Source organism: Scophthalmus maximus, chromosome 5 (genome assembly GCF_022379125.1).
Source record: "Scophthalmus maximus strain ysfricsl-2021 chromosome 5, ASM2237912v1, whole genome shotgun sequence".
Taxonomy (NCBI): domain Eukaryota; kingdom Metazoa; phylum Chordata; class Actinopteri; order Pleuronectiformes; family Scophthalmidae; genus Scophthalmus; species Scophthalmus maximus.
This window is the reverse complement of record NC_061519.1, coordinates 17640834-17668770: the sequence shown is the minus strand read 5'-3', so window position 1 is coordinate 17668770 and position 27937 is coordinate 17640834. Positions and strand designations below refer to the sequence as shown.

At 42.0% G+C, this 27937-nt stretch overlaps 1 protein-coding gene and 1 long non-coding RNA gene across 10 annotated transcripts in view; one reads left to right on the top strand and one right to left on the bottom strand.

Moving 5' to 3' along the window:
- Window positions 1-1154: 1154 nt before the first annotated feature.
- On the bottom strand, window positions 1155-3714 carry LOC118311239. 3 transcript variants are annotated; one of them, XR_004793938.2, is made up of 3 exons: window positions 3500-3714; window positions 1500-1699; window positions 1155-1367 (listed from the first exon to the last, which is right to left on the bottom strand). It is a non-coding gene; the product is annotated as an uncharacterized LOC118311239 (long non-coding RNA). The 3 variants fall into 3 exon arrangements; XR_004793940.1 differs by having other exon boundaries at window positions 3653-3710; XR_004793941.2 differs by having other exon boundaries at window positions 1500-1608; window positions 3500-3702.
- Window positions 3143-27937, top strand: part of LOC118311237 (dipeptidyl aminopeptidase-like protein 6) — an 81462-nt gene continuing 56667 nt past the window's right edge. The window contains exons 1-3 of one of the 7 annotated variants that reach the window (XM_035634914.2): window positions 3143-3477; window positions 11400-11564; window positions 16276-16352. In XM_035634914.2, the coding sequence (XP_035490807.1) occupies window positions 11474-11564; window positions 16276-16352 (168 nt within the window). In that variant the 5' untranslated portion in view covers window positions 3143-3477; window positions 11400-11473. Of the gene's footprint in view, window positions 3478-3498; window positions 3725-6102; window positions 11569-15479; window positions 15616-16275; window positions 16353-27937 lie in introns of those variants that run through there. The other 6 variants (XM_035634919.2, XM_035634916.2, XM_035634917.2 and 3 more) reach the window with 6 other exon arrangements.

Sequence of the window (27937 nt, the reverse complement as noted above, 5' to 3'; positions counted from 1 at the left end):
AAATGTGAACTTTTAGGCACCAAACTTTGGGAGTTTTGTTTCAGTGGGGAACATTAAAGGGATAATTACATGTGTAGGTGGATGCAAGAGAAAGAAGGAAAGAGAAATGTCTCTGCTGGCCGTATCTCAGAAATCAAATCTTTGGTCATGACAAGCTTTGAGTAAAGAGTGAAACTGTGGAAATTGAACATTTGAGGTCTCAGTGAAATTGTAATGTGTATCAAATGAGCTTAGATGTTCGGAACAGATAGTAATAAACTGTACAGACATCGGTCTGATACGTAAATCAGTCAAGAAGAAATACGTTTCAAGTTTTTCAAGTTTGTTTCTTTGTCATTCCCATGTACAGAATATATGGGACTGAAATAGTGTTTCTCATGGCCCAAAGTGCTAACACAAATACACAAGATATGCAAAAAATACACAAAAAACTACACAGAAAATCCGAATGTCATTTCACAAAAAACAACATAGAAAAAACAAACATCAAGTCAAAAATATGGTGAGAAACCGTGAGAACAACAGTAATCGGTTGATTACCAGGAATTGATGAAGAGAAACTTGGTGGGTTGATGGTCAAGGACAGACATCAAGGACAATATACATGTATATATGATGATGATGATGATGATGATTAATGTTATTAAATTAACTAATTGACTGCATTTATTTTGAACTATTGAAGTTTATTAATTCGTACCATAACTATTTAACGATTTTGTGTGACTTTGAGTTTGACCTTTCTTAGTCCTTTTGAACCATGAGGGAAATTGATTGCGCCACAGAATTATTTTTGAACTGATGATAAAGTATGGGAAAGTTAATCCAAGCTTTGGAGAAAGAGAAAAAATTAAATTGAGGCAGAGGAGATTTGCTATTCTTCTGACTTTTGTGCAAGCTTTAATGTATAAAGGCTTCTGAGTACAGTCCCTACTTGATTAACAATCCTATTGCCCATGGCTGGAGGAGCTAATTAGAATCTATTTATAATCAGAGGGGGAATATATCCAAAGAGCTAAGAGCGAGAGAAAGGATAGAGAAAGAGAGAAGGAGCTAAAGGGGAGTGGGTGTCACAAAATTAGTCTGCATGCTGTGATATCTGAAACCAAGAAGTTCACATCCAAGGCACAAGACAAAACCAAATTAACAGGATCTCAAGATGAGCCCAGCGTTTATTTTCTCCCCTCTGGACTGGGTCGGCAGTTTACAGGACATTCTTGAGTAACTCAGGGTTATTCATGCGCTGATGAAGAGGAATCACTTGGTCACTTCAAAGTTGCAAGTGTCAGAGACTTTTCACAGCAGCTTCCACTTGTCAGGTCTTGTGTGACGCTCTCACGGGGCGGGGGCGCAATATAGAGATCTGTCTGATGAAGACAAGGAGAAAGTGAATAAGCGAAATGTGTTGGCCCTCATTTGCAGAGATAATATTAAGATACCAGCAAGCATATCAAACAAGAGAGATTGAAATTCCGGCTCTGTGAATCTCTCTGGCTAACCTTCAATTTGCAGTTTCATCATCAAAGATTACACCCAGGGCCAGGCTGTCCTTCACTCCTTTGTGCAAAAAACATGAGCATGCTGTCCTCTCTCTGCGGCCAGCCACTTCTGCAATGATGTGACCCAGAGCTCAGTGTTCAGTGTGGCCCAGCACCCACTTACACTGAGGCATCAATAGTCGGACTGGACTGGCGAATCACTAAAACTCCCAGTCACACGAGAACACAGACAAAGTGGGACACAAGCATGAGCAGACAGGTCAATACATTATGCTTTTGTATTTACAGTAACACAACATTATTCATATATCATCACTATATTATGTGGTGTACTGTACTGTGGGGCTCGTATGCAGTATCTCATTTATCTTTAGATAAATATTTATATCTGTGATCAATTAATTTTATTTACAAGCATACCTTTAGTTAAAGGTGCACAAGAATAAAGGAAAACTGTACATTTACATGGTATATATTATAGTTTTGTTTCTTACATATTTCTTTATATGATTTGTGCGCGTTAACAGGGAAAACCCATATAATTACTTTACATGATATAGTTTTTTGTTGATGTATTGGCAGCTTTATACTTTAATAAACTGACAAAATGAGAGGTAAGACTCATTTTTTGAGCTGAAGAAAGAAAAGGCCGGCTTCTTAGTCAGCACAAAGGAAATCTACGTAGATTTATTTTAAGGTGAGGACACAAAAATAGTACAAGCTTAAATAGCCTCTAATCCACTTATAACATCCTGATTTGCTCCAGCAATCATTCATTGATGCGACAGGAAGAAAATATCTTGCTGTCAAATTAAAATGACTTTTTTTTTGTCTATTAAACAAAGCTCCTTCATCATTTCTGACTTTCACATCATCTCAACTCTGTCCTCTTTTCTCTCTCTTACTTGAAACGTCCTCCTGTTTCGATGAGGAGAGACGAGGCCTCTGTCCACCAAAGAACCAAAGAGTTGGGAGACAGTGGGCTATCTTGCAGACACACCCAAGAGGCCTTATTAAAGTCTGGGTTAAATCCCATGCTGCTCTTTGTATTACACTAGATACTCGTACCCTCTCTAAAATTCTGTTATCTTGGATTCTCGGCTGCACTTGAACTCCTCAGAGACGCAGAGGGCACTGTACAGAGTAATCCTGGTGGTGCTGCACTGAGCCAAGGTGAGATGCTTCTCTGTCAGAGATGATTTCACCTAAATATCTGTTGTTAGAAGTTGTTTTTAGAAGTGGCAAATGATGCTCTTGCGATCCCCAGGTGAGTCCATTCAAATTATCACCCTTTTTTGTCCTGCAGTAATTTGCTCAGAAATCCTCCATGTGAGATTCTCAGTTGTAGCGTCACTATCTCATGTGTCCCAGAGAGTTTAAGTTGGTCATATGGCTCCATGAAGCAGCCTCTTTGCTCAGTTGTCTGACTAAGACGATGCCTTATGGAATTTCTTAAGCCTGCAGAAGGAGAGTGGAGATGAATTCATGGGGCTCAAGTTCCCAAATAAACCCGGGAGAAAGGCTGGCCGGCTGTGAGGCGACAGAACTGATGCTCAGTCCTCAAGACATATTGGAGGAGTGAATATGAATATGAATGTGACAGAGAATATTTCAGGTGCCGGCCTTTCGGCGAGACCATGGGTCTGTTGAAAGTACAGGGCCCTCACTGTTTCCTCAGTGGAGTTTAAAATGGGAGGGGTGATCACATGATAGTCATATATCATAATTGTTGTGTTGCCAAACTGTTACAATAAGTAGTTGTACGTGTTAACACTCTGCACCAGTACAACAGTGACCGTCATTGCCAACAACTTCCGCGCCCCCTAGTGGTTCCGGGTGGTACTACAGTATTTGGTCAACTGTCGTAAAGACGCTGTCGTAGCGAGACGCCGGTAAAGACGCAGCGACTTTTTCCTCGGAGCTCCGGAGGAAGTTGTCACCACCATGTTAGGAGATAACGGAGCAGAAGAAAGAACAAGTATGTACACTGAAGCTCCTACTTTGTTTGTCTGGCTCCTAGTGTCGACTAGCAGCAGCGTTAGCATCACGGCTAACTCAATGCTAGCGGCCTGGCTACGGTCCGAACTGAAAACAACCGTGAAAAAAAACAACAACCTCAAACCGGAAGTTGAAAGTCTGGTTGTGTTACTCACTGATCCAGGAGAGAAAGAAGACAAACTCCATGTCGTGTTTGAAGCCTCTCAAGTCCCAGAGCTCAGACTGAGGTTCACTCTTGTTTTATCTCTTTTTTTTCTCTCACTCTCCTTCTTCACCTGCTTTTGTTCCAGGGTTGAATCCAGAATAAGATATTATTCCACAATATGGTCATATAAAAGTACATATATGTGTATGTATATATACACACACACACACACATATATATGTACTTTATATATATATACACACACATATATATATATATATGTGTGTGTATATATATGTGTGTGTATGTATATATATATGTGCTTTATATATATACATGAAATAAATGATTTGGACCGAATCTTTCAGAGTTTACAATTGTGGAACTTTTTAAAAGCGTCCATTTATATAAGTCATTTGGCTGGTGCGCTTACTTTCAATCTTTTATCCTTTTCTTCCGTTCTTTTGAATGATTGTCTGCGCTCTTCTGGATAACCGTTAAATAGATATTTTTAAAATTTCTAAACAACATCCCTGCCTTTGCAAATCTGAGACGATTCCACTCCATCTAGCCCATTGTGACAGCCACCTGAGATGTTTTCATCATCAAAGACGTTAAAAGGAAAAAGCGGACGCGTCTGTTTGTGCCGTGTCTGTTTTCCATGTTGATGAGAGTCTAAATGTGTTGAATATTCACCGCACAGATGCTTGACAAATCTTGCAGTGCTATAACATCACTGCACATTTTCCACATACACCAACATCGGGGTGCCAAGAAAATGTCAAACATTCCTCAATTTTCTTATATATATATACAGTATATATATAAATTTCCCTCTCCCCCAGAAATATGAATCTTGGTAATTGACTTGTCCTCAGGGGAGAAATCTGTGACCGTTTGTGATAGTGTGTGATACTGAACACTTGACAGGAAATACAGCTCATACTCTGTGTTATCATGTAGCCTTTGTTATTAAGCTGTTGTTTGTTTACATAGCAATGAGCTATGATGGAGTGTGGGTGGTCGTTTGGATGTTATTATTAACCGAGGCTCATATTTCTCCTCGTTGCTTGTCTAAACTGTGGGAAGTGTCAGTCAGACGTAATAGAGAAAAAAAAGATAAGCTGTCAAAACTGGGGTTGGACAAAGAAAAACTGAGGCGTATAACATTAGTTGTTATAATATAAGTTTAATTTAATTGAAGTATTGTGTAGAGAAAGTTTAAAATTTGTTGGAAGTGCAAGCATCCTAAAAGAACACCCAGCATCCATCCAGCCATCTGCTTATGGAGGCTGTCCCAGCACTCACTGGGTGAGAGACGGGGTACATGCTGGGCAGGTTGCCAGTCCACCACAGGGCTAACACAGACCCCAGTAGAGCCAATTAAATGGTGTGTGTTTCAGTGGTTCACCGAGCATCCACTGAGCGTCGTAGCCGCAGAGCTAGATTTTCCTTTTGCATTTGAATAATCTGCAATTGTCCACGTAGCATTAGTTTCATCTCTTTAATAAATAAACTACTTGGACTGAATGTTTCAAGTAAGAAGATATCAGACTCCAACTGATGCATTCAGCCATGTTACAGAATGTTGTAAACGGTTCGTTTTGCATTGAGAGGCTTAAAACCAAACAATGAAGCAATGCAAAGTCTATCTGTTACTAAAAATGTGAACTATGTAACAAAAGCATTGGCTGTTGACTCTTTGTCTTCTCATAAACAAGTTACGTAAACATTTCCCCCATTTTTTTAAAGGCATGCCGATCACTGTATGATTTTGGTCACAGAATAACTGACTTTCACGCATCCCTGTCCTTCCGGCATGTTGTTGGTGCAGCTTGTGCATGATTAAACATGTCTCTTCATTAGAGAGGGAATACAGAAATTTTGAGGGTGCAGAAAGGTTTAAAATTGTGGAAAGTGACTTTGAAATGTCTTTTCTATTATAAAGCCAGTCTAGGTGATACTGTATATAGATACTGTGAAAGTATCAACAAGCTCAATATACGGAGAAATGCACATGGCACCATCGAGCCCTACTATCCATTGTTGCAAGATCTAGTTAGATACATGGACCTGGATGCTGCGACATTGAGGTCCAATGGTATCCAGGTTCACTGGTCACCATGCGATGGTCCCCCTGACCCTGACCATGAATTTACCAGTGAATTCTACCAAACTACAGTCATAGGCTAGTCAGCCAATCAGAAGAGAGGCTTGGAGCTCAGAGAGTCTATTCTGAGTCTGGACTGACACAAACCAGCCTGTTATAGTCAGAGCTCCAGAGAAAAGTGTGAGAGACTAGATGTAAAACTACATTAATATGGGTTTTGGTAGTAAAACCCACAAATATATCATCATATGAAAATCAAAACACCAGTAAAGTATAAAATATGGGACATTTAGGTTTCGATATCATTGCTCATTCTGTCCAGGTGTCATCGCTGATCCTTGAATGTGGGTCAGAGTACACTTATCAGTCCTACCTTTCACTGACAAGTTGACAGTTATAGGACTATTTGGGTGATGAGTGTTAGATTATGTTTCCATCAATCTCTATCATGTTTCCTTTACAGTCTGATTTAAGGGTCCAGATGGATTATTTCCAAGGAGGAACAAAGACACCTATCAAAATAGGCCATTTTCTCCAACCAATAGGATCATCTGTCTTTAATCTGCCAGATGGAGAGGAGAGTGAAGTGTTCATCTGTCAATAATGAACTGTACTCAATAGAGAATTATGTTCACAGGTAATGTTTATGTTTCTCTTGCCTTTTTCTGTAGTCTAGCTGAAAAAAACCCATGCTATTCAAGTCATTCCTGATCAAAAATAGTTTGGCATATTAAGCAAACACCCAGCTAACTATTTGGTAACAGGGATTAGATGCTAAGACCTGCAGCCCATTTACCGTTCCTGCGTACATCAGTGTCTGTTCTTTAAAAAAAATAATATCTCCATAGATTTGTGAAGGGAAATTGAATTATCAAAGAAACTAATAAGGATAATATATAAACTGCCAAAATGAGGTCACGTGGGTTATTTGCACAACCGTTCAAAAAACGGTCAGAGGTCCATACTACGCACCCTCATGTTTTCATCTATTTTAAAACATCCTCTTTGACAGTCCAGGGGAAGAAGCAGTGAAATTACACGAATGGGGTGAAAACTATCCCAAATTCAGGTGCGGGGCAGAATGTGAGGCTGCTGAATAAGTCATGTCGTCCAAGTCCATTAGAGAATTGCCAGAATTTGCTTTGCCGGCTCATGGGATCACTTCAAAGTTTGATGAGGCAGGCGATGAGACTGCACGCATCACAAACCTGACAGTTTTTTTTCATGTCTTTTGAAGTAAGGAAGCCGAGATGGCACATAGAAAAAGGTGTGATGAATGTTTTCAGTTGTGTTTTGAAAAACTTACTAACTCCTTGTGGGAACTGAAGCTAGAGTTAGATGTAATAAAAAGCTGTTGATAAAGACAGTTTGGTATCTCTGAGTCTAGCTGTAACGCACAGACACAAAGTGATAGTCAAAGGAAGAGAAAGGGCTTCTCAGATTCTCCGGCTTGGGTTCTGCATGTTGTCTGGTTGCAGCCAAAAAAAGAGAAGGCAAAAAAACTGCCCTGCAGTTTGGTAGATCAGAGGCTCTTTGAAATGTTAAATATAATCTCCGACATAATACAATAACGGTGTTCTGTTCTACTTATCAGACCAAAAATAGTGCAAGAGCAGTGCAGGGAGCAAACTGTCTGTGGATGAGGTGTACACCAAACCCAGCAACTGATTTTTTGTTTGTTTTTTATTTTACTTATCCTTAATTCAACCTGGAAGGTCCCATTTAGATACAATGTCACGTTTGCCAGCGAGTTTTGGTCAAGAATGGCAGCAATGAAATAAAAAGGTTTCATAGATTAACAAGCAGGAACAGACAATTAAAACACAGCTAACAGGCTAAAGTGGAGAACAGACAAAGAAACACACAGGAGTCAACGTCAAAAATGAATTATGAAAACCAAAAAGCACATGTTAGCAATGATATTTGTTCTATGAAAACTAATTTTAAAAGATTTTTGAACATGCCAAGAGAGGGTAACTACTCCAGTTTGAAAAAAATTCTTGCAGCTCATTCCAAGCATGTGGTGCATTAATGCAAAATAAAAAATTTATAGCAATCTAAAGGTATGAAAGAAAATATATACATATATGGAAATAATGCATTATTCAGAGGGACATGAAGTGTGCAAATGAACAATGAATAATCAACAACGTGTGAATACTAGTGGCATAGAAATACTTGCAGCATTCACTTGCAGTGATTTCAAGACATCTCCAAATCTATCTCGCCTTTCCTCTGTGGTGGTTCGACTGTGACGGATGGGTGGTTACCTGAGTAACGTCAACAGCTACAGACCTGGTGTGTGGAGTTACAGAGGACCAACTTTTAAAATGTGTGAAATATTTACACATGCAGGACGGGATGCTTTTTCTAAGCATCATAAATCATAAACACAAATCACCGCCGTCGCAAAGCCAACGATCCGGCAGCACCGACTGTGGCTGCAAATGCTGAAAGAACAGTACAGTGAAAGAATTCACGGCGTCTCCCTCCGTTCACAGTGATGAATGGTCCCCCTCTTTTTTGTCAGAACAACAAAGTGCACAGCAACAAAAGGCTTTGATGATGAGTAATTGTTTTTGAGCTGGAATATGACCTTTGTGTGTGCGGCGTATTTCTGTCATTGTGAGATGATTGGCTCAACTTTTCCCTGTATAATCCTGCTTCGTGGAGCACATATAGCTTAAAGCGCTGCCAAGGTGATGCGTGAAGGTGCGATTTCACAGATGAATGTGGTGGAGCAACAGTATCACAGTGGTGGTTTCCTCTATGCGTGGATCTGACTGGAGTTGGAGTTAACATCTTGACCTCTTGATGGTTGTGATTGAGAACATTTTGGAGGCGTTGTAGCTCGGGCAAATGCTGCATGTACCTTGCATGACAGCCACTTACTCAGAGTGTGTGCACATAATGTGGTTTGTTTGCCTCCACGCTATGAAACACAATGCTGTGATCCCACACAAATGTGTCCAAATCAAATCTCTCGCAGGCTCACTTTGTGTACTGTCTGTCTCCTCTCATCCACGTGTTGACAAATCCTATAATAAAATATGACAGTTTGCACATAGAGCATGGCGCTTATTGAATTATTGGCTCATTTTGAAGATTAATATGGGACACCATATTCCTTGTGGCGTTGTGAAACAGCATAGCCACTAATGGCATGATTTATCCCTCTAATACAACCACAGCACTGACTCTGGGTTGGAAAATCCATATACCCATGTAAGATTGTCATATTACACAGTATCTGATGAATGTTTACCACACAGGGCATCCGTGAAATCTCCGGCATAAGCCCATGAACAATTCTTACTGTGCCTGACAATAAAAGGTCACACTCCTAGTGGCACAGGCACACGTCCACATAAGCGCTAGCTTTTCCTTCTCTTGACTGATTCTTGTTTAGGTGACACATGCTTATTTTAATAGAGACCGTCACACTTTCTCCTAATGACTAATCTTCTCATTTACTCGGCAACTAACAACTCAGTAGAAGATGAAGAGGAAAGTTAATATGCAGACAGGATATGGACTACCTCCCCTACAACCTGTACGGAGTCTGTATAGATAATTTCAATATAAATATAAATTACTCTGTGGATGTCAGTGGAGTGGTAAACAGGAGCTGTGTGGAAGTGTACGGCTGAAAGGCAGTACGACAGGAAGTCTACACGTCGCTCTTGACCACCACCTGAGATATAACTGCTGGACTTCTGAAAGCTGATGCAGGTCATGGGTCTTTGTAATGGCGTGTGTGTGCGTGTGGTTCCAGGATGTCAATTATCATGGTTGCCATATTTTATTTTCTGGAGTATAGTCCACACATGCCCTTCTTCCGCTGTAAATAGTCACCAGCTCATCATGTATGTGGTCTGGAATTGCTCCCAACAAATGCACAAACGCTGTTAACAACAGTGTTCAGCTGTTTTAGTGAAAAAACAAAAAAACATCAGCCTTTTCTGTTAAATAAATCTCTCAAGAGCCATTTTTATAGATGCGTCTCACATGAGAACAAATGAGTATTGAGAAACTATTGTGATGATGGTTTTGGTCTCTCTGTGGGTTTTGTTTGAATATGGAAAATGAAAAGAATATTGCAAACCTTATGTAACAAAGCCAATCAGAGTGAAATATACACTAGTAATATATATTATAATTACACAATCTGTGGAACATTGGAGACAGTTTCCGTGACCCTACTGTACATTCACTTCTGTGAGGTCATGGCTACACTCACAAAACTATTTAGGCCTAATTCAAGATTTATGTATATTAATTGCATGCAAAATTCCCATCCATTTGGATTGCATATATCAGGGTAAGTCAATAATTGGCCTTTACCTCTCCCCTTTTGACATTGTACTACAGGGCAGATGAAAGTGACAAATGTTTCAGCATTTCAGTTGAATTAAAAAATGTTGTCCTATCTTATACGTACTGCGTAGTACCTCAACATCCTGTGTCATATAATTTGTATAGGAGCTCAAATTACATGATCACAATTAACTGGAGTAGTTTTCCTATTTACCTCTTTTGTCAATTTGTCATTTTCTGTTTTATATTGAATGCAACTTTATCTGCCCTTTTGCCATTGCACTCCATGTGAGAGGAGTTCAGGTTACATCCTCACAATTGACCGGAGGATTTATTTTTTTTGCCCCCTTTGTCAGAATAAATGGAGATTGCTTCTAAACAGATCCTGGTCTGGGCCTCTTCATCAGAACACAACAAAACACAAGTTACAGTTATTGTTGAATTTATTTTGTGAATAATATTTATTTCTGAATGTCATGTTTTTGCTTTGAGAGTTGCCTTTTTACAGTTCAACTGCTTTTTTGTCTTTACTGCTGTGACGATACGAGTGGGCTTTTGGAAAGTGGGTCGCTTAAATTGCTCCTCACACAGTCAGGTGCTACAAAAGCATTTTATAGGCATCACAGGATGCTCCTGTGGGCAACTGTGTCAAAAGACAATGTGGAGGAGTGGAAATGAATGTCAAAGGCGGGGGTATGCTTCTGCTGTGTCAGTCCGTCTCATGTCGGCCCTTCAGCAGCCCACGCATCATTAAGTGGAGGAGTTTTTTGAGCTGATGACGCTGCTCCCACTGATCGTTCATGTCATTATCACTACAGAGTTTGGCTCTCCACATGCCAACAGTGTTAATTCCCAAATCGTACACTTCCAACCCCTGAGATCCTCAGGTCCATTAAATCAACGGTGCTCAGAACGGAGAATTACATGTCGCCCCACAGCTCATGTGGTCAACTTGTTGATATTCTAATGAGGACGGGGGAAGGCCCACTGGGAGGAAAATGGATTACAGTAAGAAGTCTGAGATTCACTCTGTGCCGATATCTCTGTTACAGACGTGACGATTTAATGATTAAGTCATGGTCAAATACACGGAGCCCATTTTGAAGAAAAAAAACCCTCACTTTAATAGACATTTGGTTTCTCGTCATGCCAGTATCAAGACTGTGGGAATGTTAAGGTACAGTTTCTGACCGGGGTCAAAGGAAGCGGTTTAAGATGTTTAATAGGTAGGTAATTTGCAAATAATGAATCTAATTATTAAGTACAAACTTTTTCCAGAATGGCGGTTGTTTACCTTTTTTATACGTTTCCTGGCAACCCTGTGTTTCAGGTCACAACACCATGGACTTGCCTCAGGTGTGCATCGATGGTGACTGAGAGGAAGTGGGCACAAAGGGCTCAAAAATGCCACGAGCGACCCCTCATTCCCCTAACGATTTGACAGTGGGACAGCCCGAAGCCCTCACGGACTTAACGGGAACGCGCCTCAAAGTCTGTGAGTACGTGAGTGTGGACATTGAGATTTGGACAGACACTCAAACAAAACAAAAGGGAGGAGAGAAGCTAAACAGGGTTAACAGAGGTCAAAGCATGAGCCATGATAGGGGAATTTGAATGCTTCTTCCAAAGGATGAAAACCCCAAATATTGTTAAATCATATCATAGATTTTAAAAACATCTCACTTTTTTTCAGTAGATATAAAAGGCATTTTCCACTGCAAAACCATTTTTTTTTTAAAAAAACCCTCTTACCTGTATCCTGCTGTGGTATCAGTGTCTTCTTTGTCCTTGTCCGAAGCATATTTAGGTTCATCACATTAAAAAGCGTACAGACCACAGGGACTGAAACAAGACCTGAAAAGGGCAGCACAGGATTCACAGTGCTCTCACAAGCCATCCGACAGGAAATATCCTATTGATAACATCATCATGGGAACACTGATACTTTGCAATAGTCAGCGTTTTTTCTTGCTAAAAAGATGTAATTCAGTACAGATAATCATTCAGCTGACATGACAGGAGCAGAGAAGGCGCCGTAGTTGTAAATGAAGTCTCCTAAGGGGATATGGGGATTATTACCATTATTATCACAGTTTAGCAGTAATCTGCCACTTTTCAGAGAAAGTTTTGAAACAAATAAATACAGATCTATGAATTGAGGGTTTGATTTTGGATTTCAGTGTAATGGTGATAGAAAAAATTGCAACACAATCCGCGCTTATAAATTTCACCATGTTATTCTCTTAGCCACTTGGACGCTTTTTTCTGTGCAAAAATGCCGACACGATTAACAGCACAAAGCTATTGCGTCACCCGTTGAGTAATCAAAACAAGGAAGTCAAATAGCGTTCTCCTGGTAGCGTTCTCCCCAGTGATGGAACTGGCAGACGGTTGAACAGCCAAATAAAAAAACCAAAACGACTCAACCTCACAAGAAGAGATAAAGCTGCCACCAGTTAACGCTTGGAGCCAGAAAACAAAGTTGGAGCTTTGGTGAACAAACTTATTTCTTCTCCCTCGTTATCGCCAAAGTGCTGTTGACAACTTCCTCAGGAGCTCTGAGGGGAAAGAACTTGCGTCCTTACCGAGGTCTCGCTACTGCAGCTTTGTGACAGTGACCGAACAATAATACCACCTGGAGCATCTCGGGCGAGAAAGATGTCTGCTGCCTCTTTAAGTAGAGAGAAAGAATCATAAAACATCCACAAATGTTTAATAAAATTTGTCTCCAAACTTCAGAATTGCGTTGTTTTTTTTTAAATTATTGGATGATCCAAGTTATTTACCACCAAGTTTTGTTTACTAAAGTAAAACTTGGTTCTCCTTTACTGCGTGTGCTTCATTCATCTGGGTGTTCATCTGCTGAGGATAAAAATGCAAAGCTGGTCTATAACAGATAAAAAGAGATGAGCAACATAAGGCGTGATTCTTATGCAGATTTCCTTTATTCAACCTCCCCCCGCTCTATTTCATCTGTTGGATTCTCAATTCATTTGAGTTCAGGGTGTAACTTCCTCGTCTCAAACCACTCCACTTGAACATTTCCACCACGGTATAACTACAGAAATTGGTCTCCTGTGGCTCTAGAGTTCCTCGCCTATACTTCCATTAACACCGCCACAGGACTGGCTGCTGTCCATGGTGCTGATCTGTAAATGATTGCTTTGTGATGGCGGACGCCTCCATGCTGCTCAGCCCTCTGTCACAAACACACACTTCTTTATACTTTCTTCCTTTTCAGGTTAATCCTGGAATACAAAAACATGAAGTGCCATCCTTTGTTAAAAGTTGAATAACATTAAGTATTATGGTTTTGTGGTTATATGGTTTCCACATTTGAATAAAAAAATGAATACAGTAAATTTAGGGTTATTTTACCATGAAATTTGAATTTGTATCAATTTCCAATTGGCACTTGGAGGTTACCATTAGCATTATGACTAAATGGCACAATTTCAAACAGGGGAGCAGACGTGAGTGCGTTTAGAATTGCCTTGTTGCCATTTCGCCAACGCAAGACAATTGGGAATTGTCACACCTAAACTTTGTCTTTGGGCATTATATAATACATTTTCACTGTTCAATTATTTATGGTCTAACACCAGTGCAATGCAGCAAAAAATAACTGCAAGAAAGAAAGTTGGGGGTTACAGCACAGACTTTCTCTCCAGACACTTCAGATCTCCACAGGGAGCAGTATGGAGGACTTTACTGGCCACAAGTTATAATCAGCCATGTACCCCAGCACCGTATGGTGATGGCAGCATCTAACAAGTCTAGGGGAAAAAATATATAATATAATATATTCTTAATTAAATATCAATCATATTTTTCCTGTTAACAAAAGAAAACTATCCTTTGTTCCTTCCAATTAGCTGCAGCAGATGTTGGAGGAAAATTCCCCGTCCCAGGATCATTAGTATTTGCAGTGTTCCACCTCTTAGCTCCCTGTGGTTTCACTAAATTCACACTTTACTCTCTGTAATGAACTCTTTTCCATCCCCTTCCTCATTAGGCCCATGGAAAAATATTAACCGCTGAGGGGCTACTGGGTGACATATTTTCACTTTTGATCACCGCCCAACGTAAAAGCTTCTAATCGCCAGCTCGCTGTGGAAGCTTCCGCCCTGAAACAGCAGCAGAATGCAAAATATGCACAGTGCTACGCTTCCGTCCAGCTAATAACTGGGCCAAAGAAACCAATAATTCTTTAAGTAATGGAGAATCTAATTGTATGTTCACACGAAATGTGAAGCAAATTTTTTCATTGCGTTACTTGTGCGAGTTTGGCAACAGGTTAATTTGTGTTTACCCGCGTTACATACTGTCTCTATCTTAACTATTCACGAGAACGGACTTAAGTACATGAAGCAAGTGCATTTAGGGCGCCAATCCAAACCAGTCTTCTCTGCAGAGAAAACAGGTCTGTTTCAATATAGTTATTATTTATATAGTGTACTGCCGCGATATGTCAAATAATTAGCCAATTCATTAGTCATGATCTGCCCCTCCTGTGAACTTCCTGGTTGGATGCTTGTGTTTACCCTTCTCAGTTACAATAACCTTATGTTTGTTACCGTCTGCCTCTGACTGAGTTTCCTGAGCTTTGCCTGCTCACCTGAGTTTGGACTTTTCGGGCAGTTATCTCTGGATTTTGGATTTCGTCCCGCTCCTTTGGATTTGTGCGCTTGTTTGAACTGCTCTACTTGGTTTTTAGACTCTTGCCTGCCTCAACTCTGCTCCATAAGCCTTGTCCCTAGTTGTTTTATTAAATTGGAAGTAACTGAATAAGTTCTGTCTGGAAGGCTGCTGTTGGGCCCTTGCATCTCTTGCCCCGGTTGTATACTGTAACACCCAGTATAACAAGCAGCGTGTGTGCATGTTGTGCTGCTGCCTTTATTAACATATTGATAGATCACAGTGACCAGTAAAATATTGTGCCACTGACTTCAAACCACAGCTGTGTCTCAAAACCAGATACTTCAGTCAGTAGCCTACACGTACATGTAGGACATCGAGCACACAATATATTCACTGGCATAGTGTGATAATTCCTTCATAATTGTGTTCAAATGTACATACTGAGAATACGGAGCTATACCAGCTGTCCATCACGCGGTATCCACACCCCAATGCATGCTGTGCTTTATCGTCCATTTTATTCTAAATGGGATCATCATTTATTAAATGAACATCATGCTGAATTAAAGAAGACTTGAAACTAGTGCTTGAGACCCCAATCTCATCAGGAAAATGTTTATTGACGTTGTCAGGTAGAATCATTTTCTCATAGACCTCTATAGAAACAGACTTATTATTGCAACCAGTGGAGTTGTGTACCATCAAAAATGATTTTGAAGCTGTTATTTCAAGGGTAAAATCATAACATAGTGTTGCTTTAACTCCACAGACCATCCTCAATATGTTCCAAAGACGAGATGGGGCGTGGACATTTCAAAAAGCTGCTGGTGAGACAGATGGGCAGGAAAAAGCTCAATTCAACTTAATGGATTCAGACGGCACAGTTAAACCCGGGATACCTTGAGGTTTGTAGTGGCTCCACGCTCCTAGGAACAGAAAGGTGTAGGCTATAGCTGCAGTTTGCTGATAAAGTCGCTGCTTCTCTTCTCCAATTTCACCTTCTCCTGCAAATGCAAAACCAAACAGCAAGCAACACATCTGCACAAAAACTACAGACGGAATTTGAGTTGCTGAGTTTGAATCGCAGTGACTTGCCATCCTGTGGAAACGTTCTGCTCATACATAGGCTGTACCCGTCTCACTGCAGCCCACTGTAGGCTCTGTAGCAGTGTGATTTACCAATGGACAACACTTTGAAATAGCATAAGGGGCTACTACTACTACTACTACTACATGTGGGTGAAGTTTAGCAGCTGAAATAGCTGGAGCTGCTCAGCAGCTCAGTGATCAGATGCTGCCACCTGTTCAAACTGCAGGGTTTCAAGAAAGAAAGAAAAGGAATCAGATATTCACATGGTTATTGGCTGCGTGTGACCGTGGCGCGCGTGTGCTAGAGAGAGAGAGAGAGACGGAGGGAGGGAGGGAGGGAGAGAGAGAAAGAGGGAGGGAGAGAGAGAGAGGGAGAGAAGGAGAGAGAGAGACAGACAGAGAGGGGGAGAGAGAGACAGAGAGACATCTAAGTTGAGTGCTCGTGCGGCTTCAGGTGAATCTTTTTTCTATTGCAGTTGATTTGCTACATGGGACCATGAACTCATCAGCTGGTGCAGGAAACTACCGCAGGGGATCCGTGAAGGCAGAGAAGGTAAAGTAAAATCTCCAGACCTGCTCTTTCCACTTCTTTCTCGCGTTCAGTCGTGTCTGCGTTATTTACTTCACATTAAATCCTCTAAATGGCACAGCCTGGTAGTTGGACTACTCCTGAAGGCGCACTGATGCGCAGGGAGACGTTTATTCTTCTTCTTCCTTTTGCGTGTGGACGAGAAACGATCAGAGTCGTGTTACATGCTGTTGAGATGTTGAGACGTTCGTGTCTGCCGGGGCTTTTATTTTGACATTAACTTCATGTACTTTTCCAGATCAGATTGACAGTTTGTCAAAATGTCCTATGCCTCATTGCACAAATTATTACAATATCACCAGTGGCACTTTTTTTTCTCCCAGTGTAAGATCATTTGAGTTTTCACCCTCTGCTGGCATTATGGCAAAGACACTCAAATTCAGAAACTGCAACCAAAATAATTTGATAAAAAAAACAAATTGTTTTTATAAAGTTAATGGCCTAAACTGAGTGTGTGTGTTCACAGCTCCTCTGTTTGTCCTGATAAGAGTCTTGTTTCTATTCAGCTCTGACTTGCTCTGTAGCCATCTGACAGATTGTGTGCCACCTACCTTGTTTAGCCTGACTGCTTCTTTTCGCTGTTCTTCCAACTGAAATATCACAAACCAACACACACACACACACGCACACACACACACACACACACACACACACACACAAACACACACACCAGATGAACATATTTTTTCTTTAAATCTTGTTTGCACAGCAATTGCATTCCCATTATGCCATTTCCGAGCAACACTCCAGCACAACAGATCCAAAGTTAACTTGAATTACACGGGGGATTTATTGATTGTGGTTTCAATAAGGGACAAAAATATGTCGAGGCATGAATCAGTTACTCTGCATGTGTTATTCCAAAGAGGAGATGTGAAAATATTAAATTGTGACAAATGTGTCTGGCCCAGTGGGGCATGTCTTCCTTAAAAAAATGTTTTCATATCACAAGATATATACATATTTGTTTTTAGATGTTTCTAAAAGGTGAGTCTAAGTGAGTTAATTGGCTGGAAATATAGTCCTTTTTGTTAAAGACTTGTGTTTATAACTTGTCAATTGTATAGGACATTCCAGTCCATCACATTTCTGAGAGCTGTGTTTGATATTACTGTGTGAAATTTAGCTTGCTTTTTGTTGGGCATTCACTCCTGCTCAGTGGATTGCCACAGATTAGATTTAGACTGACTCTTTGACCGACTAGATTTCTGGTGTGTTCAGATCAACTCATGCTGGAGTTAGTTTGCCCTCTGCTGGAGGCACAAAGTCACACGCTCACTCGAGATCAGGCTTCTTTGCCAAGCTTTTCCGATTTTCTTCACAGATTTGACTAATTTTCACAATATTTGACATCTCTGATGATACCAGATGGTGTACAGCTGAAAAGCTTTCACCCTTAACAACCCGAAATGCACAAGGTGTTACAGTACATTTCTCTGGCTCTCTTAAGGCTCTCAGACTTTTTAAATTCTCCCATAATTTGTGATCAATTTGCAAAGAAAGGAAATCAGTAATTCTGGCTGTGGATATGGGAGCTGTGCTGAGAAGAGAAAAATAAAACCAAATGCGGCGGTGTCTTCACAAAATCTCAAAACACAAAAATATTTGGTTGTTATGATCCTGCCCTGAGAATGAGAGAGACACACCGACTGAACATACACATTGACACGCTCAAATTCAGAATTTTTCTTCTTGTTCTTGTCTTCTTGCCAATTTCCCCCCACTTTTTTCACCCTTTAATAGATGTGTAGAATAATTGCAGCAATATTCAGTATGAAACTTGGTTAGGCTTTAAACCTTGAGTTTAGTCACTGACAGGAATAAACCTGCCACTCGTCACTGACAGAGGTCAAAAGTCTCTGAGCATCACTCGATGTTGCGAGCTCCCATCCAATCTGTCACGTTATAATTACATATCACTTGTGGTTTCACCTTTAATGTTACAACGTTTGAAGTTTTAATTTAAAAGTTTAAAGGAATGTTTTGGTGTTTTTTTAACTTTGAAAGACGATGTAGCTGTTTGTGGGAAATGGACGAAGCTCAATATAGTAATAGTTTAATTTCATATAGAGTGACATGGAGATAAATGGCTTCTATCATAACATGAAATATGCGTTCAAATGCATCCTCTCTGCAGTGCACATAAAATACCGAGCATTTTGTGCGGAGTTTGATGTCAGTTTGTGAGCTGCTTCCGCTGCTGTGCTGAAGGGGTTTTGATGTTTTCTTCGGCGATGTCCATGACTGCTTTCATAATGAAATGTCTCCCACAAGGATACACAAATCCAAACATCCCCCCAAAATGCTCTCTGGAAACGAGTCTGTCTCACGAACCTGTGTATTGGCAGATGCTTGTAGAATTTTAGGACGCCGAACACACAAGTGCATCTAGAGCCACTATTTGAAATGCACCTAAATCAGGTGAGGAGGTTACTCAGGATCATTTAATCATATGGAGACATGGCCTTGATTGAATCATTGACATTCATTTGTACTTTGTAAGCCTGAAAATACACTTCATATTTAGTCTCACGGTGTCTTGTCTCCTCTGTTGTGCTGGCTGCCTCTGGTGTTCCCTGATGGCTGACATGTCTGAGGCCAGACTCTTCCTCTAAAGTCTAGACTTCCATCATTCGCATTTACTGAGATGGTGGGAGTTAGTCGGTCAGCGGACAGCGCTCTCTGTTTCCACGATGGCACCGTTTCACTCTCCAAAGACTTTCAAGTTGCAGTACCCGCACATAGAGTTTGTGAAGAGGATTTTATACATCTATTTGTTCAGTCATGTTGCATGCTGTTATTGAAGTGCATTTTGTGTGTTGGCAGAGAACAATAACATAACTTCAATCTGTTTGATCAAGTTGGTTTTCAGTGAACTTTTCTCAGAGCTGTTTGAAAGTGTGCGTCAAAGATTTACCGCCACCTTGAGCTGCATTTTAAGGTTCCCCGGAGTGGAATCATAGAGGCAAACTTTCGCTGGAACAATTTGTATGCAGCAGGAATATGTGCGGATGAAATGCCTTTCAAAAGCTTTCTGTATTCATCGAGTGAGCACTCTGTGTTTCTGCATTGAACCACTGTGCTTTGCATCGCCTGCTCAAAATGTTTGTATTGCTGCCCGCAGCCACTATTAGCGGTTACAAAATGAGTTTCATTTTCTGCTCATATACACACACATCCAACCAGCACATTTCGATACTATCTGTTTATTTCTATCAAATGAGCATATTGAGAGTGATAATGCAGGGGCGAACAATAGCTTATTGTTCAACGAAATGAGATTCGGAGACGGAAAAACAACCAGGGACGCCCCGGCATCCGGGGACAGCACCATTCAACAGCAGTCATTTGTCACCGCTAACTGCTGTGCTGCGCTGCGGCTCTCCAGGGAAGGCTTGTTGTAGATGAGAACCACGTTTGTGAAAGCTGTCCAGGTTTCTGCGGCTCCCGGCCACCATTGAGCACCTAAAGCTCTTCATCCTGGACGCAATCACGCTCTTGCATTGCCCCCTGGGGTGCGGGGTCCATCTGTACCTGTCGCCTGTAACAGATGACCTGATAGAGCTCTGTCTGTTGTAAACCCGCTAGCACCGAGCTGATAAAGTCACCCCGCCGCCCGATATGCACGTAGACCTGGGCTCATTCCTATTCTGACAAACAGCGTTGTGTTCTCTATTCATATCCTTGCACCACTGCCCTTCCCGCGGCTCAAAGAAGAGCTGGTCTGAGAAGCATACCAAGTGCAGCGGCATGCATCCATTGGATCCACAGGGAGGAGCGCTGGTGGAGGAAGCTGGGGGCCCTTGAGTCACTTGGCCGGGGACAGGTAGTGTCGTCTGGCTGAAGGTCAAGATCAGAGCTGGGCTAAGGACATACAGGTTTTGACGGCGTCATGGGACATGAAGCTATGAATTTAGATTACATACTCGAATTGCACAGAGACACACTAATGTACGTCGCATGCACACTGTCACATAAATCCCGTAAATAAGACAATTTGGAGTTAGACCTCAGTTCTATAAGCTCTTAAGAAAAAGCAATAGGAGCACACTATTAAGGATGAATTGCTCCTTGCAATTCACATAGAGTTGTTTGGAATTTAGGAGCCTTATTTATCGATCAGTCTATGATTGATCAATTCAATTCAGCACATAGAGATGCCATTTAAGCAGACACTCGTAGACAAGCCAAACCTTAAACTAATGCTTTCAGTATCCCCACAGTATTGAATAATAAATCCAGCTTTCTCTGTGGATATATCCACACAGAGCTTCAGGCGTTTACCTTGAAAATGCATATATGTCTGATTTAAAAAGAAAAAGGCATTTGGATTCCCACATAGGCTAATACGTCTCCTCCAATTTGTCCGTGCTGTCATTCACAGACTTCATTACAGGTTTTGTTCTGACATTTGCCCATTAAATGATTTCAGAGCGGCTCATGTTCTGCCAAATCCGCGGGTGACAGGCGACAAATGGAGGGAATTTGCAGATGGATGTAAATGTTGCCGAACGGGAAAGTAAATAAGTGAAGAAATTCAAGCCGTGCATTGTTAATCTTCAGTCAGTGTGATAAAACACCACATCACCGCTGCGCTCGGCCGCAGTAACAGCTCTGACCTTTTACACTAATTGCAATTACAGCGACTCACTGCGAGCCGCAATGTCCATAATCATAGGAGTGTATGTCATGGCTGTAAATGTGACAAAAATGAATGTGGAAGATGACCAATCAGGGAGCCGTTTAACGGACCCCTGGGAAATGTCATAGCACAAAATCAGCTTGTTAACAGCGTTGGCTATAACCGCAACCAGCATATCTTCCATTAGCTCAAAAGACTTTATTATTCCCTGGTACAGCCACTGGAGCAATTACTCTATCAGATGAAACCTCGTCTCCTGTGGTGTGCATGCAAATATGAACTTTAGTTCATCTTTATCCTCTTCGCATGTCGGTATGGTCAACTCAAAAGACCGTAACATGTGCAGCTGTTTTTTTGTTTTGTTTGTTCCTGTGTTGTATCATCTTATCGCCTTACGTTCCGTGATTATGTCGCCTACCTTTAACAAAGTGCTGCTCTTTATCAGCTGTTGCTGTCACTTTGGGTTTGTTGCCTGTGTGAAAAATCAAACATGTAAAATATGAGCTGAAGCCTGGCAGCCAGCAGCGATAAACTGCTGCAGCTGCAGGGGAGTGGAGGGGTGGGGGGGGGGGGGGGGGTTTGATTTAAATTGGTTCATGAGTCATGGTTGAAAAGAAATTCAGCTGACTTTAAATATAAGTATTTATGAAGTGCTGCGAAGCCTCAAACCAGGGTGTAAAACATACCGCTGTCCCTGCAATAAAAGTAAGCAAGGTCATATTGAATTAGTGCACATTTTTTCTCATGAATGTTAAAATTAAATCTCTACTTCCACAGCTGAGAAATGTAAAACACGAGGCACTGTTCTACGATATGATATTGTTTGTCTTCCTTACTCACACTCAGCTCAGTATCTTGATTCACGGCTCCCTCTGTGCACCATTTTTAATGAAGGAGATATGAATGCTTACTGTTTGTGCCTGTCTCGTCCTGGTCCGCAAGGTGTGGCGCTTCTCTCCTCCGTCTTTTTTGTTGTATTCAGGGGAGCAGATTAGATTAAGCAGTGGGAATTACATATCACTTCTCCGAGTTTTGTTAAAGCCATTTCATTCCCTCTTTTCTCATGACTCCATGTCCTGCTTTGGCTGAACAAACTGGTTACTCGGTTTCCGCCCTGGGATTCAATACACACGGCACAAACTCTACATAGATAAAGCTGCAGTGTCGCCCGTGCCAGACTCCTGTCCTATTAGCCTGGCTTGATGGGCGTATGTGTGTGTATGACTGTATGTGTGTGTGTGTGTTTGGTGTGTGTGTATGTGGGGGGGTTTGTGACATGGACGGCAGGCAGCAGAAATATTACTCGTGCTTTATCACAACCCAACTGCAAAGCTGACTTGAATTGATCAATTTCTCTGTGATATGTGCACAAACTGAGATTGAGAACACACACACACCCAACCACCCACCCACCCACATGCACACACACACACACACACACACACACACACACACACACACACACACACACACAAAGGGAAAATGCCTAACGGGCAGTATTGGTACTAATGTGCTGAGGAGCAATTTGTGTGTGTGTGTGTGTGTGTGTGTGTGTGTGTGTGTGTGTGTGTGTGTGTGTGTGTGTGTGTGTGTGTGTGTGTGTGTGTGTGTGTGTGTGTGTGTGTGTGTGTGTGTGTGTGTGTGTGTGTGTGTGTGTGTGTGTGTGTGTGTGTGTGTGTGTGTGTGTGTGTGTGTGTGTGTGTGTGTGAGCCTACCTAATTTACTTACACTCTTGAACTCTTGTTAAAGTCTTGTTCAGAGAGTTTAAGTGTGTGTGCGCGCGCGCGCAAGGAGGAGTAAGCGAGTAAAAGCAAGCAAGTGAGCAAGCCAGGGAGGGAGGGAAGGAGGGATAAGTAGCATTTGGAGCATCTTGAGCAAGGAGGACACCCCCCCCCCTCCAACCCACCCTGTCGCCCCCCTCGTGGAGGCAATGCCGGTGTCTTTGTGATTGATTCACCCTCCTAGGAGAGAGGGAGGTGTTTTTTCGGTTCGGGCTCCCAGAGCCATGGGTCATCCTCTCCCTGAGCCTTAGGGTAGGGAGGGAGAGGAGGAGGGAGGGAGGGTGGGGGTGGGGGGGTGTAGGTGAACTTCTCAGACACCTCCAGCAGCCCCAACTTCACAACACAAAGGTGTGAGCACAGCGAGGGGGGAAGGCAAGCGGCGATTTTCACCATGTCCGTCCTCATCGCCACCCAGCTGAAGATAGACACCAGCACTCCTCCCAGAAGGGTAAGGGGGCCTTTTTAGCATGCATGGCACATGGCGGGGGATGTCTGTGTTCATGGGCGAGTCTCCTGCTCCTGACGGAGAAGCCTGCTGGCTGTTTCTGATAGCAGCTGGACAGGCAGGGAGGGAGCGGCGGGTCCCGGTGTCCCCTCTGAGGATCTTGATGGACAAATGCTTTCCGTTTTATAATTTCCTTTGAAGTGCTTACGTCTAATGCATGGTTGGTTAAAAATGTGCTTAGTGCCTCGTTGTTATTCTATGTGACGTGCAGCCATCTCTTGACTTCAGAGAGAGCTGGCCGCTGTGGGGATAAAGTTGGATAGAAGTATGTGTGCATTCTTGTGTGAAATCTTTGAATATTTTTAGATTATTGGTTCACATTCTCTGCTGGCATGTTGGTGAATGTTGTTTACAGTTTGCGTAATGTGAAAATTCATTTTATGGCTTCGAGGTCAGCAACAGTATTTGCTCTGCATCGACTGAACACTGACTTCACGCTGTTTTCAGATTGTTGAAGAATTGTAGTTTAGGATAACTGTGTTGTTCTCAAGCAAATAAAGTCATCTCAAATGTGAACAAAAACAAAAAGTCACAGTCAAAGAGTTATCATTGGAAGTCTTTGTTCAGATAAAGGAATGAAAGAAAGAAAAAAAACAACTACATATGTGAGGCGCTCAAACAATGTGACACTAGTCTGGGACTGAGAGGGTCAATGCTGCATTTGAACTCACAAGAATGTATGTGAATAATGTATGCAGAGCCGTGATGAATATTAATTGCCTGAGGGGCGTTACAGTACATGTTGAGGCACCAGATAAAAGCATGCAACCAGAAATGAAAGAAGAGCGGGAGAGGCAGAGTGGTTTAGATTACTTTGCATGTGATAAGCGATGTCATTCCATTCATTGCAACCCCCCTTTCAGCCCTTTTTTTCCCTACACACTTTCTATTTCCACACACAAACACGCGTGTGACAGTACATTTCAAGTGACACGCTCTCATGTTGAGAATCTGCCTCCTTCCTTCCTTCCTTCCTGCTCCTCCTCATCATCTGCTGCAGCCACAGTTGTAGTCTGCTGCTCCCCTCCAGACGTACAGCCACAGACGTTTTTCCACCACATCAGCCAACATTAAACTCTGTTTCCTCTGTGACTTATCTGCTGCCATTTCAATCTCGGCTCACTACATAACTTCCCTTCATCCGTAATGTACTAGAAGATTCAACACTTCTCTTCTCAGTGGAAGAGGCAACAGGCTCAGTGAACTTCAACCAGGCAAACCAGTTAAAGACAGTATGATTTTACTTTTATTTCAGAGAGAGTTAAACATTTTAATATTAACATTTATGTGAATTTATGTAGGGATTTTTTAATTGAAAAAATAACGCATGAAATGTGTCCACACGAGACTCACTATGCATTCATGCTGCATGTGTGAGCATATTATCAGTTTGATACGACCTGGACCGAATGTGTCTGTCCTGGTAATTTGTGCAGCGCGTAGTAATTGAATTCACCTTCGCTACATGGCTCGAAATGAGCCGAGTGTTGTAATGTGGTGCTAGCGTGTAACGCAGTGGTGAGGAATGTTTTTCCTCTGTACAGTCCCATTGACTTTGGCCCACAGTGAGGCAGAATTGCATTTTGATAAACGCTGACAGGGGAACATGTTTTCACCCTGGGAGCAACGGGCGGTGTTCTGTATCTAGATGGGGAGAAAGAGTAAAATATTTGATGCAAAGCATGGCAGCCGGGCGCCACTGTTTGGGTCAACTGCCTCCATGAGGTGTGTGTGTGTGTGTGTGTGTGTGTGTGTGTGTGTGTGTGTGTGTGTGTGTGTGTGTGTGTGTGTGTGTGTGTGTGTGTGTGTGTGTGTGTGTGTGTGTGTGTGTGTGTGTGTGTGTGTGTGTGTGTGTGTGTGTGTGTGTGTCACGGCCGTTGCTGTTGGAGTAAATTATATTTAAGTGGGGACATACCAAATTAAAATAACTAATAACTCCCTTTGTCGGTGTCACAACTCTCGCTCTCCATGTCCCCCCTTCAACTCTCCCGTGTCCACTGGGGAGCCGTGCTTCACAGTTTGAAAACCTCTGACCTAAAAGTATTGTAATTGCTGCTTGAAGACTAGCCCGGATGATTGGACAAATTTAATGTACACAACTCATTTTAAGTGGATTTGTAAAAATTATTTATATTCAATGTGAGAGCAGACTACTTTGCAGCCCAGTAATGAACCGTCTTGAGCTTGAAGATAAACTACATGTATCCAGTTCACAGCAGAGCCGGGGCATGTTATCCGACACGGGCAGCAGGACGATGAAGAAACTTGTTGCCATGGTCGGCTTGGCACGGCATCAAGGGAAATCATTAGTGGCCGGCTAATGCCAAATGGAAAAATGGTGCGAAAATGCGATTATGGTTTAGGCTGTAATTAAATCCACCCGGTTCACATGCATGTAGGGAGATGCAGTCGTGGCCTTATTCAGCTGAGTGATGTTTGGAGGAAATTAGATATCAGTGCGCTCCCACTACACATTGATTGATCTGTTTGCTCTTACATCCAATTCATTTGTGTGTCATGTTGTTGTGGTGTGTGTCGTGCTGATGGAAATGTAGTCCCATTGCAGTTATTGCAAATGCATTATTTTGTAAATTTAGAGCTGCATATGATGTCATGCATCGTGTACAGGTGTAACACTGAACTGCAACTCAAGCTATTTGACCCACCTACCTCTGTTTACTTTCAGACAACAACATCCTATACCTGGGCTCGATCAGGCAAAATCTGTGTTCACCATTTTTGTTTCTCTGACATCTTGTTTCCAGTTCAGTCTTCCACAAAACTGATATAAAGATACTGTATCTTTTACACAGTGGTGTTGATTTGATCTGCAGGCAGCCCCAGAGTGGTTCATTGAGCCCATGACAGCCTTGATATAGTAAAATAACATCTGCGCACCAGGTAACTTTTGTATGTCAAACCCTCATGGGAATCAAAACTCAAAGTTAATTGCATAGCAGAGCCTTATGGGCATCATGTCATTCAGACTGAAATGCAGATGTTATTTGCTTGAAGTATTATGCCTGTGTCCCGTACTACACCTGAAGTAAGTTTGAACTTGTATCGGCTCCAACAACCCCCCCAGAGGTATTATGTATGCTTCAACTATCATCATCATTACAGCCTCTCCAATTTTTACCACCCATAATGCTGAGCTTTGACTGCAGCAATTTTTTGTGAGAGCGGGGAAAGGCGCAGCTCCAGTCATCTGATGTATCTGCGAGGAGGCGATACGGGGAGTCAAGCTGAGCCCAGGCTCTGCCGGCGTGGTCCTGAGGGGAGCGTTAAAGCAGCCAGGCAGCTCACAATGGCTCACCAACAAGGTGAGGGAGATTGGAAGACATCTGTCTGAGAGGCTAGGATGGATGTCAAGGGACTCAGACCTATTTCCCCAGGGGTGCGCAGACCCAGGAAAGGCATTTAGGAATTACAGAAACAAATGATGACAGGGACCATGAGTGAGCCACGGTGGGAGACGATGCTGCCGGCAGCCCAGATGTTCAGCCCCCCACATAAATCTCTGCTGAGAGAATTAAAAAGCATTGCAAAGGCATCAAACAAAGTTGTGATTCAATTAAATTATGAGTGATAGTCACAGTCAAAGGAAAATTGATTTTAAAATAAAGAGGACGGGAGGAACGGGGAATAACTTTAATTAGGCAAAGGCAGTAATGTTCTATGTCCTTGTTTTTGAATGAATGGAAAAACCTTTGAAATCAATACTCTGTATTCCAGATACATATCCTATTATAAAGGTTACATTCATAATTCAAGCCGTGAATCAATGAGCCTCCAGCGGTTCTTTCAGACTTCGAGATGACTCACGAAGACTTTGGGGGGGGGGGGGAATTAATTGAAACTCGCTCTTTGTTCAGAATTTCATATGGAATATTTTCTTTTCTTTCGTGTCTGGATTTCTCTTTGCAAAGAGATTATGAAATGAACCTGATTCCACTAAGTGGGAGATGCAGAGCAGCGGTACTCTACAGAATGTCCAGGGGCTGTTTTGAGCTGTGCTTTAGAGCCACTTTGAAGTCGTACCCCTGTGAAGATGACCTATTTCCCGGAAAGTACGTCTCGGCCCGGTGGAGTGATAGTTTGAGCTGACACGTTGGCAGGCCGGAGGGTGTTCGCCTGTGGCATTCGTGACAGGGACGGAAGAAATTTGAACACTTTGGCTTACGTGTGCACGGCGGAGAGGGGTCTTAAGTGTTCAAATTTCTTCCGTCCCTGTCAATATTGTGCATTTACCAGAGGGCTGCATTGCTGTCGCCTCTATGGGCACCTTGAAATCACTTTCAATGTAGTGTATGAGCCGAACGCCACTTGTGCGTGAACTGACTGAAACTGTATGACAAAAGGGAGGGAACCCGCATAAATTAAGGCGAGGAACACACACTGTCATGGTTTGAATTATTACTGTTAGATGGGATTCAGAGAAATATGTGAAAGCGAGATTTGGCATGAACACCAAAGATAAATTGCTTTCATTTCATCCTGCTGTAGGATGAACATTTTGGCTGGATATTTCTGGATATTTTTTTGGGCCAATGGGAGTCGTCATGGGTCTACTGATCTCTGTCATCCGTCACTTCGTCCTGTTGATTTGTGACAGGTTTTC